Source organism: Acipenser ruthenus, chromosome 10, assembly GCF_902713425.1.
Source record: "Acipenser ruthenus chromosome 10, fAciRut3.2 maternal haplotype, whole genome shotgun sequence".
In the NCBI taxonomy this organism is placed as follows: Eukaryota; Metazoa; Chordata; class Actinopteri; order Acipenseriformes; family Acipenseridae; genus Acipenser; species Acipenser ruthenus.
In genome coordinates this window covers 48012226-48034141 of record NC_081198.1, presented here as the reverse complement: position 1 = coordinate 48034141, position 21916 = coordinate 48012226, and the positions used below count along the sequence as shown (strand labels likewise).

The following is a 21916-nucleotide window of genomic DNA, read 5'->3' as shown; positions in this document are numbered from 1 at the left end:
TCTGCCTTACTGCAATCACATTACAATGGCTTGAAGACTTTCCTCTACTCAATGGGAGTTAAAGTAAAAGGGCCAAAAAACAAACATACACAATGCATGAGAGGGGCCGGATCTGATCCCCAGGCCTTTTGTTTAACATACCAGGTTAAGAACCATCACCAGAGGTTCCAGTCCCAAAACAAGGCCTTAAAACCACCGCAATGAAGAAGAATTTACAGACCTCATGGTCAGAATGGTGGGCTAAGAGCATCATTAGCACAGAAATCAAATGAGCAGGAATGGATAGCTATGCAGCCAAACTTTCCCACTGCGGAGAGGGGAAGGCCAAGGAGAAAAATACCCCAGGATGACACAGCGTGACGCATAGAATGACAAACACTGCAGCAAAATGTCAGTTATTGTAACATTTCAGTAGCGTGGGAAACTGTTTCTCTTTGTTGTGGTCGTGTTCAGTAGTGTAAAGCATTAGCTGAGAGTTTGAGTTATACTGGAGATATTTACTGGGCTGTATGTATGTCACACTTCCATGTACTTTGTACGTCCTTGATATTGTCATTGGGAGAAAGAGCTGATTTTACAGTGGTGCACATGACTTTACTGGCTCTGCAGTACTATTCTGATTTTACAGTGGTCCACAGGACTTTACTGGCTCTGCAGTACTATTCTGATTTTACAGTGGTGCACATGACTTTACTGGCTCTGCAGTACTATTCTGATTTTACAGTGGTCCACAGGACTTTACTGGCTCTGCAGTACTATTCTGATTTTACAGTGGTGCACAGGACTTTACTGGCTCTGCAGTACTATTCTGATTTTACAGTGGTGCACATGACTTTACTGGCTCTGCAGTACTATTCTGATTTTACAGTGGTGCACAGGACTTTACTGGCTCTGCAGTACTATTCTGATTTTACAGTGGTGCACAGGGCTTTACTGGCTCTGCAGTACTATTCTGATTTTACAGTGGTGCACAGGGCTTTACTGGCTCTGCAGTACTATTCTGATTTTACAGTGGTGCACAGGACCTTACTGGCTCTGCAGTACTATTCTGATTTTACAGTGGTGCACATGACTTTACTGGCTCTGCAGTACTATTCTGATTTTACAGTGGTGCACAGGGCTTTACTGGCTCTGCAGTACTATTCTGATTTTACAGTGGTGCACAGGACTTTACTGGCTCTGCAGTACTATTCTGATTGATCTGATAGAAACTCACACTCTTTCTATTGGTTGCTGCTATGCTGCATGAATCTCTGATCCTGGCTGAACACCTATTGAAATACAATACACAGGCTTTAATCAGATTCTGTCTCCTTTTTGTGCTGTGATTCACATGACCCAGCAAGATCTCAGTGGCATGTGACTGGCCTTGGCAGTCTTATCAGAGACTGCTCTTTTATTAATTAAGAATATATATATATATATATATATATACACTGCTGTGCAAATGTCTTAGACATGTTGTCTGTTTCTACTCTGATGCATTATGAGCATCAACAATTTACTCAAAGCCTCCACTAGTGTTTTCTACTAGTATAACAACCTTGATTTGCATAGAGAAGGAAAAACATTGAGTGAAATAGCGTGCATCACTTGATTTTCAAGGTGTGGTATCCGAAGTATAATCAACAAGTACAGAGAAACATCATCTGTAATTGACAAACCCAGGACTGGAAGACCCAAAAAGCTGTCTAACAAGGAAGAGCAATACTTGAAGATAATATCATTAAGGAATAGAAAGAAGACAAGCGTTGAATTGACAACAGAACTGGCAGAAGGCACAAGTGTCATTGTCCATCAAATCAACAGTACGAAGGTCACTCTTGAAATCAGGACTTAAAGGATGTGTTGCAGTAAGAATACCTCTGTTAAGAAAGAGGAACAAGACTGAACAAGCCAGTTCTGTTGTCAATTCAATGCTTGTCTTCTTTCTATTCCTTAAGGATATTATCTTCAAATATTGCTCATCCTTGTTAGACAGCTTTTTGGGTCTTAGTTTACACTTGAATTCAGCTTGACCTCCCACTACAAGTAAAATTTAGAAGCGGGTTATGCACAATATTCACAAACTTCACTTGCATTTCCAAAAACAACTAACATTTAAATGTGTAATTGCAGCCATTTGTTTATAGACAACAAATTAACTTGTTAATCAGAATTTTACCTACATAGTTCAACAAAAAAAATAAATGCATGTGTGTCTATACTGTTGCTATGCTATTTTGAGATTTTTTTTGGAATAATTCGACATAACCAGACTAATTCGCTTGCTCTACAAGTGCTCTCCAAAACATTTGCTTCCATGGATTTTTGTAACGTGTCCACACGGTTCCCTGGCAAAAGGGTCATCCCACCAGCAGCCACCTGGGATCTTTCTGCAGACACTTTATAGCAATGCCTTCAGATGATAAAAATATTAATAAACAGAATTCTTCACTTGCACCTGAGCATGCTTTTAACACATTACCTTGAAGATGCATAATGAACGTGCACCAAATGAGCTGATTGCATCCGAGGGAAACATAGTCCTCCCTAAAAGGGAATGTCAGGAGAAACAGAACGATTTCCTTCTCTCTGCTTTGCCTGGGATTAAACAGCAGTGTTCTCGTCCCCCTGGGGTTTGGAGAATGTAGACTCGTATATTCCTGCTGCCTCACTCCACTGTAATTCATTAACTCTAGCTGCCTTCTGGGGAATCTCCAAGTAATTCATCTTAATTAACTGTTGCACAACTATTCAAAAGTAATTGCTTTCAGAAATCGGTTTCTGACATTGTCCTGAGCAGATTGCGGGTCGGTATGTAGTTCACTGCACCACAGCAAAATGTAAAAAATATTTTATATCATACTAGGTCATACATAACACAGCAAATACAGTCTTTTATGTACAGCTTTGTGGCCAATTATTAAACATAATAAGAACATGAATATGGGCAATAAAAGTGCCTGGATTCATTCAGAGTGCCTAATCTTTGGATGGCATGACTAAAATAAATAAAAAGATTGCAGACAAAGATCACAGTTTTTTCTAGAGCCATAACAATCATGCCAGGCTGAGGGAAAATACTTATACTTAGTTGAATACACAAAATAGATTGTGAATATGGTACTTAGAGACCAGGTTAAAGCTGATCTCCATTAGTGTGTATGGCAATTTCATTGAGGTTGCATTATATCAGTGTTTCCCAACCCTGTTCCTGGCGAAACGCTGTGTCTGCTGTCGTTCCAATGCAGCACACAATTGCTTAATTGAACCGTATCAACAAATGAAGAGCTTGAAAATAACGGGAAAATGCCCAATTAATCGATTTATTCGTTCAATGAAGGGTTCAATTAAGCAATTTAGTGCTGCGTTGGAACGAAAACCAGCAGACACGGTGTGCTGCCGGGAACAGGGTTGGGAAACATCTGTCAAAACAGCTTCATTAGGCCTGTCTTTTTACAGAGCTTGCAATGGGTATGAAATATTAGATTTATCTTAAGTGATATACTCTTGTTGTTTTGATTCAATTTGTATCATTTTGTCTTGCAGTCATCACACCCTGGTGACTATTTACAAGAAACCACAATTTGAAAGGATCCCTGTGGCCTCAATAGAGGTCTCAGGATCCTGTCTAATCTCCACGTCCATCTTGTGCAGCACAGTGTAACAATGTATTTGTTCCCCCAGAAACAACTGCCTCTCGTAGATGTAACAAATGCATCAGCAAGAAATACCAAATAGCACATAATACTATTCATTACATACCTTGGCTCTTCCAATCTATTCCACTGCAGGACTTTGTTCCAACCAGACCTTTAATTATTTAATTGACCTCCAACAGGGTCAATTAAATAATGAAGGGTCAGGTTGGAACAAAGTCCTGCAGTGGAATGGATTGGAAGAGCCAAGGTTGCCTACACCTGCACTAGACCATTGTTCTGTAGTTCTTTCCGAGATCCCAATTGCTGTTATCATCATTTTAAAGCACGCTTCAAGGGCTTTTCCAACAAGAAGTCGAGTAACACCCGTTGTCCGGCTTGAGTTGGGATTACCCAATATGTAAAAGCAGTCATAGAAGGGAATCTATTTTAATAATCCAGAAGGGCAGTCCAACACTACGGCAAAACACATTTTTTAAACACTGGTATGCATTTGTAAGAGAAAGAAAACCTCCTGGGAGCAACGTGAAAAATTCAAATTGAAAGTTAAAGAGGGATTAAAAGCTTTGGACTGTATGATAAATGCTTGGACTGCACATTTGTTTTCCACAAATACCATCGTACAATATTTGGCATCGCTGCTCAAGTGTCTGTGTCCAGAGAGCAAGACTGTTTGATAGTGCATATAAACACCTGAAGCAAAACAAAATACCTTAGTGATTAAAGTACAGTTATAAATATCAGCTGAGAAAAGTAGAAAAAAAACCCCCTACTGGCTTTTGCAAAGCAGCTGTGAGCTTACATTTGTAGCAAACTGCAATGAAAGCAAAGAAAGTAACTTGACAAAGTCCCTGGTAGGGCATTTGTGTTTCAAAATCCAATATGCACAGTACAGAAGTACTTCAATTTTTTAGCTACATATAATCTGCCAAATGAAGGTTCAGTGAATCACATAACTTAATAACATATAGTTAACTTAATTGAGTAATGTGTCCTAAATGATATACTGTACTGTATGGTTTGGAAAATATCAGTTATCTATACAATACTATTATTGTAAAACCCAACAAGCTTGATTTATCAAGATTTTGGTTGAATCTTTGCACTGGAATAAAAGCTCAGTCATATGAATGTGTGAATTTAGTGCCCATAACAAATGTTACACGACTATTATGTAAGAAACCTTGTGTGTTTGTATTTTTTTTATAAAGCTGCCGCTGTGATGGTGTGAAAATCTTATACAGTATCTCATAAAACATTCGAGGTAGTGACTTCATATTTGCAGGGTGACATAACACCTCCATATTAAATGTCTGTCATTGGCTTCTCACTAAATGTAGTTGCCATATTGAGATCAATGTGACTTTTTAAGTTTCTGCTGTGTAGAGACACAACACTGTGTTAGTGTTCTAATGTTCGGTAGACGGCTGTAATCTTTGATTTTCTTACTCAAGATCCATTACAGGTGGTTTCCAGTAGAAATGAACCATTTCACATTCCCTTTAGGTGATGCCCCTGGGTATGCTTTATTTTTGTTTACTTGTTGTGTTTTTTTTTTACGAAGGCTTTCTGAGGTGTCAGGCACAAAGAGTAAAAGTTTTGCTTTTGTAAGGATCTTCTAAAAGCTTGAGCAATTGACTTTTTCCTCGCCTTCAAAACCCATTGCTTGATTATTACCCTCTTGATACAGAATATAAAGTTTTCTTTTTACTGGAGAATGACTCTCTGTTTATGACATGATTATATTTCCTTCTGTTCATCACAACAGAGCTTCTCTTGTTAATGGAGGTGTTAGTAAAATCAGTGTCAACTGGACCAGAGGTCACACAGGAAAAGGGCCGATTGGGACTTTAACCAGCATAGGGGCAGTATCATTTTTTTTTTATTAAAAAACACACAGAATAGCTCATGGGGGAAACACTGAGATCCGGATGGCAGTCACATGGTTAAGATTAATTGTGTATTTAAGGATTCAGAATATTTTATGCAAGCTTTGTGCATATGTGGAGGTCCCTAAGGCACATAGACAACACTATTCGGTTGTTCCTTAGTTTCATACTTTCATGGGCTCGAGATCTTACAAAATCTGACCCTGAACATGTGCAAACGTTTCCTTGTTTGCCGCAAATCTCATTAAATAACAATGTAAGACATGAAGGCAGTTGAGAAAGCTTCCTGTCATCAGGCTTTCCCCCGGGTCAACTACATCATCAATGTGCTACAGGTCATCTGGGAGAGTCAGCCATGCTAACTGGTAAAAGATCTCTGATTGTCTTTAGTTATATACTTCATTGTCTGACCTCCCATTTCTTACTAGCTTACCAGTGTTTAGTGAGTCTAGAAGGAGTGTAAAGGGTTTTGGAGGGATACATTCATCAGTCCATTTCTCAGTGATTCCTTCAGGGGAGATACTTATAGGGGTGGGAAATCTGGAGCCAATAATTTTGGTTTCTGGGTATTTTTCCTGGTGAAACAGCAGCAATTTGTGCAGCTGAGCACTCACTGTTGGCCCTAAAACAGTCTTGAAACAACGTAACTGAAACAGGGAGATGCTGCTTGTATATATTACAGAATACGTGTGTATGTGTGTGTGTGTGTGTGTGTGTGTGTGTGTGTGTGTGTGTGTGTGTGTGTGTGTGTGTGTGTGTGTGTGTGTGTGCGCGCACGTGTGTGTGTGTGTTAAGTATCCCAGATTTTCAATCTTTATGTCCTGACCAACTTTAAAAGCTGAAAACACTGGATTAAGGTAAAAAAAAGTTACATTTCAGTACTGCCAAGACAAAAACGCATAACCTTCTTATTCACAGGCTCAATTAATAATACAAAATAAATAAAGACATTCCAAGTACATCATGCAGTACTGCAAAGAAAACAAAGTTAAAACTAAACAGGAACAGGGTGGCTCATCAATATTCCCTAGCTGGCAGTGGTAATGCAAGTCACATGTTTCCCCTTTAAATTCTGGAGATCGGTAGGGGGGGGGGGGGGGCGTTGAACTCTGCTGCAAGGCACTTGAGGAATGTTTTCTGCTGCTACTAATACTGCAGTCTTACTGCTACCGAACTATTTCCTGATAAATTTAGCATTTCTCCACAAAGAAAGAAAGAAAGAAAAAGAAAACATTTCAACAATTTGCTTTGATAATGTATGTTTTGAAAAGTTGAAAGGGAAAGTGGTGGTTATCGCCTTCCCCCGGTGAAATCACATGGGCGGTGTGTATCTGTAGCTGTAGAGCTGAGCTCCGGGGTTGGTACTTGGGCTCTGTTTGACAGCCTGTTAATAAAGACTCAACAATAAACAGCTGCCTGTGATGTAATGTGGAACTTCTTCCACAGAGCCTGTATTTACAAGCAGAGAGGCGTGTGAGAGCAGCACTGTGCTCAGTGAAAGTGAAGAAGCCCAGTGTTGTGTCAGTGCTGCCAGTCAGTGGGACTTTAAATGTGTTTGAGTCAGGCTCATGTTATTAAACAAGACTTACTAGAAAGAGCACAGCTAGTGATTACACCCCACACTGGTGGAGAGAGGCTTTAAAAGGGTCAGCCTCAGCTGGTTACCTGCTGCAGAACTGGATACACAAAACTGCAGACTGAAAGTAAGTGTGTGTTTGTGCTAGATTGATACAGATATATAAATACAGATACTGAACAGAAATGCTTAGTTTAGATCACTTTAGAATGCATAATGTAAAAACTATATATATATATATATATATATATATATATATATATATATAAAACATTTTGAATTTGTATAGTTTCTTGCTGCCACATTGCAAGGTTGCCTTATTTACATTTTTTATATTTACTTGTGGAACTATATTTTGACCTACAGTATTTATAGTTTAACTCATTGCTTTTGAAAAAAAATGTTTTGCCAACACAGAACGAATTATAACTCAAGAAAAACAGAGAAGTAAAAGGTGCCGTGTAGTAATGTGCTATTTATTTCTACTGAAGCCAATCACATTTTGGCACAGAGCTTCAGGAAACAAGAAGCAAACAAGCTTTAATAAACTGGAAATGCAATACAGTATCTCAGACATATCAGCTTTGCAGATGCCAAAATGTCCAGTAGCCAAACAGGTATGCATAACTCCGTGGACCTGGATTAGCAGTGCTCTGCCTCTGCCGTAGCTCCAGCTGTGCATGTGTGTGAGAGTTTACATGATTCTGCATTTACTCTTTCTTCATGTCCTTCTCATGTGCTTGCCTGTCTTACGGTGCTGTATACATTTCACAATGTTTAAAACACAAAAAGTCAATCAAAGGATAATATTTAAACTCAGGAAATATATCATTTCTGCATGTCTTTCTCTGTAGGAAACTGAATTGTCTTCAGGATATTGCAGCGCTTCCTAGACTGCAGTGTTTGGGGTGTTCTCCTCACAGGAAGTCAGCTTTGCCTTTATTAGTTGGTGGCATAAGGACTTTACATATTTGTGCTCCATTATGCTATAGTTCAGGAAACTCACAGTATATGTACAAATAAGAATGTTCTTAACGTTTGCTACAGATTGGTACAGAATAATCCTTTCCCTGTCATTTTCAAGGCTGACCAACTGTGTCGCCTGTGAATGTCTTGACGTTCATAATAGGATATTGGGCATGAATGACAGGAAATGTTATCACAAGCTTAAAATACACAGCTAAATATTAAGGCAGTAAAGTGTTACCAAATTTGATATTCCTTGTCATCAGTACCAATGGTTGCTACAGTACCTTACATGTAAAGGTTTGATCCGGGAGGGGTCCATATTGCTGAAATGAAATAATAATGCTGATATTAAAGAATATACAGTAATGTAGTGCAGAGGATGTTAGAGGGCAGAGAGACAGAGATGGGTGACAGGCAGTGTTTCATAATGCTCCAATTCCATCATGGGAATCAGGTGAAGATATGTACAGTAAAGCACGTCTCTATGGTCAGTGTCAGATGAGCTGCAGAGCCCAGATTACACACCAGGAGCACCCTGAATAGCAGCCACCTCCCTTTTTTTACAGTACTTTTGTCACTACAGTACTGTGACAACTGTTGTGACCCTTGTGCATAAAGTGAATGGCAATCACATGGTTTCAATGGGTTTATCGTGTATTATTTAGGTCGTGTGCATAAGGTATAAGTTGGTTCTTGACTTTGGAACAAATCTAAACTCGCAATTGAGCAATACTTGAAGTAGCAGACAATTTCACTGTCGTCAATGATTAGAATCGTTAGTTTGGTGACAATTCCCTTATGCAAGTTTACCATGGTATTTTTGCACTGTATTTTTGCACACTTACCCAGCTTTTACCATGGTAATACCATGCATTAACCATAACTTTCACTGGTTTACCATGATAATGAATACGCGTTTCCATACCTCACTGTTCTTTCATATGCTTATAAGGGCTGTTCTCAAAGTTGTTTCTGATATAATGCATCCACTATAGTACTGTATGTTATTAAATATGCTAACAATTGAATCAATATGTTAGCCATAATTGAAATATCCGTTCAACCAGACACCCAGATACCTGTCAATAGTTTGAAAACCATTATCCTCTTATTATTATTATTGACTCACATTTAAAAAATAAAATCTATTTGCAGTTAGAACTCAGTGACAATAAAAGAGCTATAAAATACAACATATTGCCATCGTGCTTATAGAAACATATCCCGATGCGTTTTCTAGTCATGCTGCATTCAGAAGGAAAGACCTATTAAAGTTACTTAGTATGCTATACTCTGCTGCATGCCCATGGAAATTTGAAATTTCAAACTATATTGAGATTATTAAAGGTCACTCATGTAGGAGTGCTTATCTTAAAAGTATTTATAAACACTATTCTTATTATATTCATAACTTAATAATATGCCAACAAGGCACAAATATAGCAAACACAATAGGTGTATTGTTCAGTGAAAAGTGAATTCTCCAAACGATTGAATAATACAGTGTGCCTGTCACTTGATAAGGGCTTTAACCTTCTGACTCTCAGCCCTGGATCTGATTTTGGCGCTCACTGAAAAGAGATGTCTATCTGGTGCCAGTTACAAGTTATTGCCAGTGAAATCAGTGTGGTTTACATTGAACAAAGTTGAGGTAATATGTAAATTAGCTTTATGTTGTTTCTAAAAAGATGTAGACTAAAATAAAAAGGAGGATGGAAAATAAGAGTACATCAAACACTGTACAGATCTTTTGTGTTAATACTAATGCATTGTGTGAGCTATAGCGAATCTGCTGGCAGAATTTTAAACTGCAACAGCCGTTCTATATGTTTAGTATTCAATGTTTTTGAAGCCCATTTAAGAATACTGTGTACAGTATGTTCCATATTTAGTTACATGGTTTTAAAGTGAAGGAATACTATTGTATTACATACTCCAAATTTGGTTGAGACTTGGCAGGACTCAGTGTTTATGGCATATTCAAAACACGAGTGTGTAACTGCTATCCCACACTGGGTTCTCAGGTATTCAAGCTATGCCACTTTCTGGGCAGAGTTAACTGAGGACCCTTTCATCTCTGTGTACACGGATAGACTCAATTTGTGGTGAATAATCTCAAGCCATTGTTTAAAGACAATGCCTGGCGATAAATATGGCGTTTTGCATATACTTGATGAGACGATAAGCAATTCAAATTTTTGTCTTGTTTTTTAAATGTCAAAGATGGAAAAGAATGGTGGCGATACAGTGTATAGTATCTAATGTAATAGTTTATGACCCACTAAGGCCCATGGTGACTGTTCTACGATTGTTTGTGTGTGAGTGACCTTGCAGCACATTATATTGTTTAGCCCACTAAGGGCTAAATAAGGACAGTACTGAAAAAAACAACATTTCTGTAAATGTTTTATTGGTGCATAATACTGATTACAGTAATTGATTACAATAATATAATGCACAGCCTGTATATGACTAACACTTTGGGTCACACCCTTTGTTTAATGCTCCCTGTGTATAAACCACACACCTCAGCACTCTGTTACAACACCAAACTAGAATATTATATAGACTACTATAACCCGAGTATACTACACATCTTGTATATAACACAGCCTGTATAGAAAAGGCAAGATTTCTCCTGATATTTGGTAAATGGTGCGTGTAATATGAAAGAGATTACAGTTCTTATTTTCTTCTTTTCTGGATTGTAGCAGTCTTGAAGGAAAGGTGTGCATTATCCCTATTTCAATATAGGGTCTAAAAATGTAATTGGAGATGAAAATAATATAAGATCCCATGTAGATCGTGCCACAAAACCTTTTTTTATTCTGGCAGCACAAGTCGCCCCCAAGGTCTGAGAGTTTTCTGTTGAACTGAAATTTTTCTGTTAAACTCTCTCTTCATACTGGACTTGAGTAAGTGTAGGAATCAATCTATCCCTGCAAAATACGCGCATGTATAAAATTAACTTTCAGGGAACTACAGTATACACAGTAAGACACTACACACAGCCAAACATACCTGTTGTGTGTGTGTGTGTGTGTGTGTGTGTGTGGTGCCACCCATCGTGTCTATATATAGTCTGACTGAATTACAATACAGCAATATATGTGATAATAAAACAGCTGCTGGTTCGCTTTTGCCCTAAGCTGTGCCTCCTATCCACTTGCTTGTGATATCCAGCCAACTCTTTCTTTATTGCAGTGACAATGAGTTAACTGTACAGGTGGACTCTATGGTGTACTCCACATTACAGCAGTTTATTATGAGTGAGAGAGAATCGAAACCTTTCCATAAAAGGATCAAATGAACGTGATAACAATCTTGCATTTTAAACAGGTTAACTGATGTCAGATGTCAGTCAAATGAACCTAGCTTGGCCCTTGTAGTGTTAAAAGTGTAATAACTGAATCAGCAGGCATTGGTTGAAACCTTAAAGTATATTTGTACCCTTTGGATAATCACAATATATTTTCTAGAAATGGTGTATATGAGTCGTACATGTAAGATATATAGCTTCAAAAAACATATGATGAACCTAGACAAAAAAACAACTATATATATATATATATATATATATATATATATATATATATATGTAACTATGCATTGAGGCACACTAAAGAGAGCACACACTGTGACATTATTATTCTGAAACTAAACCAGACATAAAAAGGGGCATTGCGGGGCTCTAAATAATTAACCACTCAGTGCAGGTGCTATGTTAGAAGGAAAAGAGCAAATCAGTATTGTGCAGCTCCAGATGCATTATTCTAATCTCACATGGAACAGTGAAATAGGTGATTATGCAACACAGGTCTGTGAACAAATATGAGTTTGCACAAACGTATATATATATGTAATAATGGACAAATTGTTCATTCAACATTCACTGGTATACCGTGCATTTTGTTACTTATACACTTTCAAAGTGTTTTTCTGTGTAGATCAGAACTAACAAGATAAAATCTGAAAAAGGTACATTAATCAATCGGTTACTCTTTATATTGAGTGTCTCTGCATAGTAGTTACTTAGTAAATACATGTGTACTTACACATAATTACAATGTTATTATACATAGTTACAATGTACTTAATGTGTACATTAATGATATAACCTTAACCCTAACCCTGACCCTAACCATTTTATGATACAATTGGGCACTTGCATATATCGTGCAAAAAGATGCACACATTAAGTGCATTGTAATGAAAGACAATTAATGTAAAGTCTTACCAATTAAACATAGAGGTAAACATAAAGTAGTAGCACCCTAATAATGAGCTTCCCTTCCCCTCTTCTCATATTACTGAATACATGTAGCACTGCAGCACAGCATGTAACACATTTCTGTCATCTAATAATCCAACAAAAAACGAAATTAGAAAACACATGTATAGTAAATGCCTCACTTCGGTAGGTCAATATTTCAGTAAGTGATTAAGGAATGTCCAATTCCCAAATATATGACTAGATGCTTAGTGACTACATTTGCAGACAGATATCCTCCAACAGTAAATGCAGTAGTACTTGCCATAACATCCTTTATTAAAAAAGTTTTCAATCACAACTGCTTAGTAGGTAGTACCTTTTTGTCTGTTTTTAGACTGCCCCGCTCTCAAAGGTGTTAATGCTTTCTTTGAAGTATCTGGAGGTAGTACAGCTCCCATCATTCATTCATTGAATAGGCTTTCAACTTTTTCATTCATGAAAGGAAAAACATTACAACTGAAATGTTTGAACACTGTTCATTCAAAACGACATGGCGTGTGTTTTTCAAGACCCTGCCTGGCCTTAAGCTGGTGTGCATTATGTGTACAGCAAGTTAATGCAGCTTCAAAGGTGGGAGTCATAATCACTTCCCGCCAGAGCCCTTGAACATGAAAACATTTCTGTGTCAAATATTGATTGCACAAGGCTAACAAGAAGATGCCCCTCAAATGTATGTAGTCCACTGTGGTTCTGAAGCAGCGAGGAAGGGAACTGGGACATAAGGATCAATTTCCTGACCTGCTGTCAGAATTTCTAATATGGTAACAGTCCTGACACTATACAGAAAGTGCATTATTTCCACAGCAGTGAAACGTAGCACTTTTTCTCGTGTAGCAACAAGAAAAGTCAAGAGCGTTGTAAAAAGCAAACAATTGGCTGTGAAATGACCCAGACCAAAAAAAAAAAAAAACACACACACAAAAACATCAAGCATACAAATGAAGCACAGGGACACCTGTATATAGACCTGAGCTGTTCATCTTGGTCTTTGTATTCATCCTCAAAAAATGGAAAACGAATTAGGACTTGATTAAAAGTACTTGGTGCAGCTGCAAAGGAAGCTATCACAGAAAATGTTTTCAGTTCCTACACTCAAAGTAGCTTCACTGCTCCAAAAGCATTCTGATGACTCTGTGTGTCAACAGCAACATGAATACAGCATCACAGATGCTGTGCTATCACAGAGTGTATTGTCAGGAAAGTCTTAAGGCTGAACCTGTATTCCTCTTTTCTTTATAGTGCTTTCTTCGCCAGTTACTATTTTATTTTTTAATCATTGGGGGAATGGAAAATGGAACAACCTGTTTGATATTCGTTATTCCCTATTGTAAGAGCAAAAGGCTCTTTTGAAGAACAGTGGCTTAGGGAACAATACAACCTCGGCTCGCAGGTCTTTCTTGATCCAGTACAATAAAGAAAGAGAGTGGGAGGGAGACAGCTGTGTATAAATCACACTATTTTGTTTTGGAAGTGCACAGTAAGGACAGGGGCATAATGTGGGGGGATTATTTTTCTGGTGGTGTGAAAAATCACACTGGGACTTAGACCCCCTGCTAATTTCTATTGACCCTGGATCTCATTCAGGGCCTACATTGACTTGACAGCAGTTTATGAACCCTGTCGGGGAGGGGGGGTTCCACACCCTGGAATTGCTGCTGTCTGCCTGCACCTGTCACGATTCAGTACCCTTACTGACCACAATGTGCCGGTCAAGGGCTGTATTCCTTCTTGAAAGATAACCCTGCACACATTGGATGGGTATTTAATAAAACCCTGGGCAACTCATTAAACAAGTTTTGCAACTTAATTAGCAAGGCACTAAGACATTGTGAACAATTTTTTTTTGTCTCAATAAAAATGTATTAGATGGTTAGACGGCAGACCGAGATTATTTGCATGAAGAATACATATCTTTTTTGTTTCATCTCCAGCTAAACGATCCTTATTCAATGAGACTAAAAGAGCTACATTTATAGAGCTGCTGGAAACCCCTTTGGTTGGTAGCTTACAGAGTTCAGGTCCTTGCAAAAATCAAAAAGAGAAACTGTAATTGTAGAATTAAGCATCACATGAGACCTGAAGGCTGCTGACAGACTTTGAACTTTACCTATTTATTGGCAAATTTCTTCTTCTTCTTCTTCTTCTTCTTCTTCTTCTTCTTCTTCTTCATACTGGTAATAATAATAATAATAATAATAATAATAATAATAATAATAATAATAATAATAATAATAATAATAATACATAAATACAGAATCTTTACAATACATAAAATATTTCGGTCTTTTTTACATTCATAGTAAAGCCATAGTAAAGCATTAATTCAGATTACAATTTGTTGTGGAACTGTGGAATATGTGACTTCAGTCAATAACACCACACACAAAACCTTAATTTACAGTACACTATATCAGTCACAATACCGGTATTGAAAAACACTGCAATCTGAAGCTGGATTTTATAGCTTCACCAGTAGAGGGCGTTGCTGAGCTGAGGTACCATACGACTACTTGTGGGTAATGTATAGTTAGTTCAGTTGTGTGTGGGGTTTTTATTTTTCATAAAAATATTGTGCATACAGAGAGGATTTTGGATTAATCATTTATAAACTAGGTCTTTGCTTCAGAATTATCTTAAACTGACCTCTTTTCTAATATCCTATGAAAGGAATCTTTTACTTAGACTTGAAATATTAAAACATGTGCTGATCAATCGTAAAAAAGCTCTACACCCCCCCCCCCACATAACAGTTATACATGTTCTATATGAAACATATTTCTGTCAATTTTTATATTTATTACAAATATTTTGTTTAATAGAAACTATGATGAATATAAGCTAATCCCAAAATGTAACTCAACTATTTCATGTAGCTAAACAAAACTTTTCCATGTAACATACAGCAAGACACTGACTGAATGCTTTCATTATATAGTCATTTAGAATGAGCACAGCAGGTCAGAAACTGGTGGTTGCCAAAATTACCATGGCCAACCAGAGGACCCATTCAGAATATTATACTACAATCTTCCTGAAGGGGTTTCCAAGTCTAAGTATAGCATAGTCCAATTGCTGAAATAGTATTGGTGGTTATCGGTTGCTGAGGTTTTATTTAGGGCACCCCTCTTCCTTTTCAGTTTGGCACAGACAGAGCACACACTGTAGTGCAGACTCTGAATAGGCTGCACTATCTCACTGGAGAAATGATATAGCGAAAGTGAAAAGGAAAGCCAGTGATTGTTTAAGCAGTAAGATGTGAGAAGCAAAAGAAAGCTCATTGAGATGCGTCAAGATAGACACTCTGCTCGGATTCAAAACCAAAATGGTAAGCAACATGGAAGTGAAAACAGTTTCGTTTTTTCAGGTTGCAGTAGGGCTTCAGCTTTCTGTAGTTGTGCATTTTGTCACACTTTGTCACGCTTGTTTATTCAACGGGTTGTGTGTTGCTGAAGCAGATGTTAAAGGATCACTCTTTCAAGAAAAACTCCTCCGCAGCATCTGATTATGACGCCCACAAAAGATTAACAGATGTTATAATTGTCTTCACTCTTTGATTAAATTGTTTCTGCTCGGGCTGTTTGCTGTGGCTTTTTATTGAGCTGAATGGGGTGCTGATGTGTGTCTTTAATTACCGGGTGAGGGATACTTTTACATATTGATAACTGAGTTTGTTATAAATCAGTTAACAACAGCAGAAAAGTAAATGGGAAAGATCTCTGAATGACAGATTGAACCTTTGTACAGTGTAGGAGTGAAGCACACCTGACATTTATTTTGCAAGGAATTGCATGCCTTTTCTTTAACTGTTCTTTATAAACAGTTTCGAAGAAAGAGTCAAAACCTTTTCTGCTTCCCAATTTTGATGACACAGTTTAGTTCTGAGGATTGTTATCTTGGTAAAACTGGAGAACATAATCTGTAATCAAATCAAAAGTTATGGATATTGATCTATTATGTTATAACCTAATAAATAAAGTCACATATGTTTTATAATTGAAACTTACATGTATGGCACTGTGGAATGCAAGGAAACATGGTCCTGCTACCACTTGCAGCAGTAGAAGATTAGAAATGTCATCACCAAACAAAACAGTCATTTCCAAATAGTGCTTTGTTATTGTGACTACAGAGAGGATATTTTCAGCATTGTCTTACAGTATAGAAAAACAACCTTCGAAATTCTACTTTCAATACGAGACTTATATATTCCATATATTTGTTTTCAGATGAGATACTGCACTGCTATCTCTTCATCAGATGCGTCATGTAAGAAGAAAGAAACTATTTCTTAATGGAAATATGGGTGTGCATTAGAAAACACCCTGCTAACAATACAGCAGTAGTACAAAAGAGGCGTGTGGCTGACTTTAAATCAAACCAAAATGTGTGGATTATTAATTAATTTTTTTTTTTTTATTAATTTCTTAGCAGACCCCCTTATCCAGGGCGACTTACAATTGTTACAAGATATCACATTATTTTTACATACAATTACATTATCTTTTACACATTGTTTTTACATACAATTACCCATTTATACAGCTGGGTTTTTACTGGAGCAATGTAGGTAAAGTACCTTGCTCAAGGGTACAACAGCAGTGCCCCCCACCTGGGCTTTAACCCACGACCCTCCGATCAAGAGTCCAGAGCCCTAACCACTACTCCACAAAGATACAAATAAAACAGGTTGTGTTGTACAGATTCCTGTCTCTGACAGTAGAAGAGAGCGAGGGACTGTAAACTGAACTTGGACCTCCGGCTTGATGATTACTGTATGTGGTCCAGAAAGAAAGTGATGGAACATGTGGGTTAGGTGGTGATTAACTTTTTGCCAGACTTTCCGCATATACTGTTGGATATGTCAGCACCTAAGGGTTTCTGATTTCCAGGGATTCTTTTTTTGATATAGTTTCTTTGAATTCCCTGAATTATTTCTGACTACATTAATTGGTCTGCCAATTTTAATCCCTTAATCTTTGCTGGCACAGCCCTCTCTGGTGGGGGTCATGTAAGCTTGTGGTTTTCCTAAGGTTTCACATGACACACTCATCTAAAGGTACATGCATTATGATATTTGCATAAAGACGCAGTTGAAATATTTCTGATCTCCCAGAGGTTTTTCAGTCCTGTGATTACCCAAACATGGGACTAAAAAGGCTGAGGCCAAGACAGGAAATAATAGCAAAGCTCATTGAAGTTTTAGGGGAGTTTAATCCTCTAGTATAAATCTCCCACATTACATGAATATATACAGTTGTTCTTTGTAGAAGATTTGTTTATTTTATACATGGTTGTGTGGTTGTGTGGTTTTTTTTTTGAGCTGTCTGTCATTAGCAGAGTGTTCATCACAGGCAGACGTGTGTTTGCATGTTCCAGTGTCTGATGAGAAGCAGTCACAAAACCTTCACACCCAAGCCTAGACTCAAAGCAAATTTATTCAGGGATGTGGATATGGGAATCTTCCTTAGTGTATATTCCGGTCAAGAGTCCAGAGCCCTAACCACTACTCCACACTGCTGCCACACTACTGCTGTATGTATGCATGCATGCATGTATGTATGTATGTATGCATGCATCTATCTATCTATCTATCTATCTATCTATCTATCTATCTATCTATCTATCTATCTATCTATCTATATTATTTTAATGAGCAACTTCAAATGTAGCACCCGAGTTGCTGCTTTTCAGTATTAGTTCCTACTGTAGATGTAACTAACTCAGCTAATATGTCTATATAGAAGTAGAAGCCACACGTAATGATTTCAAACCCGGGAAGAGGACATTACAAAAAAGAAAAGATAACTAAGAATCAAATAAAAATAAAAAAGATAACTAAGAATCTTTAGGGTAACAGTAGGGAAGCTTCAGCAGCTAAAAAAAATTCAAATCAGTTAATGAGCAGCTTTCATTTTCAAATACTGGACCAAATTCTTTTTTTTTCAAATTCTTTTTTCTTTTGTGAAATAAATCTAGTAGATTCTATGCAAAATTAATTAACTTTCCTAACATTTGTCGTTTAAGTAACTTTACACTTGAGCTTTGTAAACCTGGCCCAATAATGCCTAAATTCACTAAAGATTGCATGGCTGCCCTCATTTTTATACAAAGGTGCTGTCTGTGAAAAGCTAATAACTGATCTCAGTCATCCTGTTCCGAGTGGTCTGAGATCTACACCACAATCAGCAGTAACTGGAACCTGTCACATTCTCACCTTGGAGACTCAGAAATAACAGACAAGGGACTGATACAGCAGGGCTTCTGTAAGCACAGGGGTTACTTTGGCAAGCTTTGCTACTCTCTCCTGCATAGTGTGTTGTGTTCTCCAGATGCTCCTATTGGTTCATTTTGCTACATTCAGAACCAAACAACGCAGGTGAGTGCAGCAATGGGCAAGCTGTTTCTAGCTGCAATGTACTGAACCCCAGTCTCTCCATGTTTGGTTTCCAGTTGTTCCAGTTCATACTGCATATGTACTAAGAAATCCTTGCATCTTATAAGACCTTTATCATAGGAAGCTTAAAATATATACTTTTCCCTAAGAAGCAGCAGAAGTAGTGTCTATTTGTTGCAGAAACAACATGAGGCTTTCCTGCTCAACGCTGATGTTTTTGAAAGAAATCTTTGCAGATTGTCCTACTGTATAAACACACACACACACACACACACACACACACACACACACACACACACACACACACACACACACACACACATATATATATAACGCACAAGTGCACCCGTCCTCCATGCGCAGCCTTGCGGGCGCACCACCGCCAGACAATGCCATTGCATATTCAAGCTCTGCATGCATGTGCAGAATCTCTCATGTGAAAATAGGAATCTTTTAAAGACGAGCACAAAGAACACATTAGGGCTTGTTTGTATTGCTTGGTTAGTTTTGAGCACTTCCAATGGCGGCTTTTGAACAAAGTATTTATCTGCTTCAATTAGCCAGTGAACTCCCAGCTTTAATGTCTGCAGCTGTTGTTAAAACACATTACAAATGCTGTTTTTAACCACATTTTCCATTGCGTTCCCATTTCAGTCAGATTTCTTTTAGATGATAACTTGTGTGCACAATATGCATGTTTGTTTAGCACACCCTTGACAATTGTTCAGCTTTCTTTCAAGCCCAGGAAACTGAGAAGGACTTTACCAGACACATCTATGGGATGGACATGTATGTGGAACAAGTCGGTCAATAGCATGAACAACATGCTTCTGGGGACAAATGTAGCTGTTTTCTACAGTATAACCATTACTTTAGACACACAAACAGAAATCCTGAGGTAAAACTTTAACAAAGAAATGAGAAGACAGATATTTCAACTTCATCTCTGCGTTACAGTTTAACTCATACATTTCACTTACAGTATTGTATTGTCAAGGATCCAAAATGACTTCCATGCGGTAACTGCAATGTTTTTTTTTTTTTGTTGTTGTTATTGGCTTAAACATGTAAAAGTCCTGTATTAATCTTCTCCGAACAGCACAATGGTACTTAGTCCAAGAACCAGTTTATTCTTCTCACCACACAATAGCAGAACTGCAAACGAATTGCACTGATGGATCCTGTAATTACTTCCACCCCCTATTTTGTTTTCACAAAGTAATCATCAACATACTTTTTAATCCGCTAAGCTCTTTTACAGTTATTTTCTTTCAAACCAGCTGAAGTCCATACAATCAAAGCCGTTGCTTGTAATTGTTCTGTTTTCTTGTAGAAAACATGATAACAGCTCTCTTGTTAAAAGCAGTCTTTTTATATACAGGTTGTCTATGATCAACATGTGTATAACATGATCAAGTAAAAGAACAATTTGAATCAGAATATGATGTAAGCAGTTAAGAAAGTCCTGTGCATCTGAGCGGAATAATTTAACAAGCACTGACTCTTGTACAGCAGCATGCAAGTGCAGCAGTGTGGGGTAGTGGTTAGGGCACTGGACTCTTGACCGGAGGGTTGTGGGTTGTGGGTTCAATCCCCAGTGGAGGACACTGCTGTTGTACCCTTGAGCAAGGTACTTTACCTAGATTGCTTCAGTAAAAACCCAACTGTATAAATGGGCAATTGTATGTAAAAATAATGTGATAACTGTATAATGTGAAATAATGTATAATGTGATATCTTGTAACAATTGTAAGTCGCCCTGGATAAGGGCGTCTGCTAAGAAATGAATAAGAATGCAAGCAGTGGTACAGTGTAGGCCAAAGTGTACATCATCAAGCTGAAAAGGGAGTCATTCGTACTAAAAGTCTGGAAATCCAAATAACACCTTTATCACTTTCTGCATTCTTGTCTTATGCTATAACTTACAAGTAAACAACTGACTTTGATATCCTTTTGGCCATGTAGCATGCTAGTGTTTTAAAGAATATGGCTGCTGCTACTATGAAGGCACAAGCCAAAAAGTTTGACTGGTTGACTTTAGTTTTATAAATGAGGACCGCGTTCTTGTATTAGATCAATGTTCCTTGTGATACATGTTGGTAGTTACTAAAGTGATTATATTGTGTATACATCTTACATATTTTGATGATTGTATGCTTATAAAAAAGTACATTCATATGACAAAATCCAGGATAATAAACTGTGATAGTGTCATAGGCAGCACAGTTATTTCGGTTCTACTCCTATTGCTTGCCAAGCTGCTTATTTACCTACAATACATACCGCAAGTGAATTTGAAGAAAGCACTAAAATGTAATCTCCACACTCAGGCTAAAGGTTGTAAGGCCCTTCACATGTGCTTCTTAATAGTTTTAATAAAATAAGTACTGTGCTCGTGCTGTTGAAAGAGTCAGTCAGTTGCTCCAAGGGTTGTAAAGAAGTATTATGCATGAAGTGAACTGTTTATTTTTTCCAGAGGCCCCTGATTGGCCAGCCAAGCCCATTCCCCAGCTCTGTTTGGAAAGGGTTAGAACAACACAGGAAAGGATAACTGCAGACCATATCAACATTAGGATGATTGCTGCTTCACCTATCTCGCACACATCTCTTTCACATCTCCAGGCTTACTGCTGGAAAGCAAGAGGAAAGGAGAAGAAAAGCATTTGCTTGTAGAATGGTGTCTCACGCAATACTGACTGAGTGACTGCTAAACAGCGGTTGAAAGGGATTGCCACCCTCCTGATTATACAATGGGAAACATGCAGAGGCCTTCAGTGTTAACGGACTGCCTTTCTTTTTCAGTGGCTCTTGGAGGTGTAGCGAGTCATTGAGAGAAACAATACATATGGTGCCATGGCTGGAAGCAGTCAGCAGGAGAAGAGAGAGCTCTGGAAGCGACTGTCATTGGACAGCAGCCTTGTGGTAAGGACCGGCTTGTCCATTCTGTCTGCGTTTACAGGAAGACCTTGTTTGAAAGCCAACAGATTAGATGAAATGCCATTGCTTTTAGGAACACATTTCGCAAAGCAACAAAGCAGCCATCCTTCCTATTAGCATTAGTATTATAAAATATGTACCTGTACTTTTAGCACTTCTGCTTTATTTCACATGAAATAATAGGAACAGCCATCATATTGGGTATATTATTTATTTATTTATTTATTTATTGCATCT

General features: G+C 37.9%; 1 protein-coding gene across 3 annotated transcripts in view; it reads left to right on the top strand.

The window, feature by feature from the left end:
* Positions 1-6982: 6982 nt before the first annotated feature.
* The window catches only part of LOC117409405 (nck-associated protein 5-like), a 195036-nt gene continuing 180102 nt past the window's right edge, over positions 6983-21916 (top strand). Inside the window, exons 1-2 of one of the 3 annotated variants that reach the window (XM_059032415.1) lie at positions 6983-7233; positions 21545-21664. In XM_059032415.1, the coding sequence (XP_058888398.1) occupies positions 21596-21664 (69 nt within the window). In that variant the 5' untranslated portion in view covers positions 6983-7233; positions 21545-21595. Of the gene's footprint in view, positions 7234-15554; positions 15674-21544; positions 21665-21916 lie in introns of those variants that run through there. The other 2 variants (XM_034015403.3, XM_034015421.3) reach the window with 2 other exon arrangements.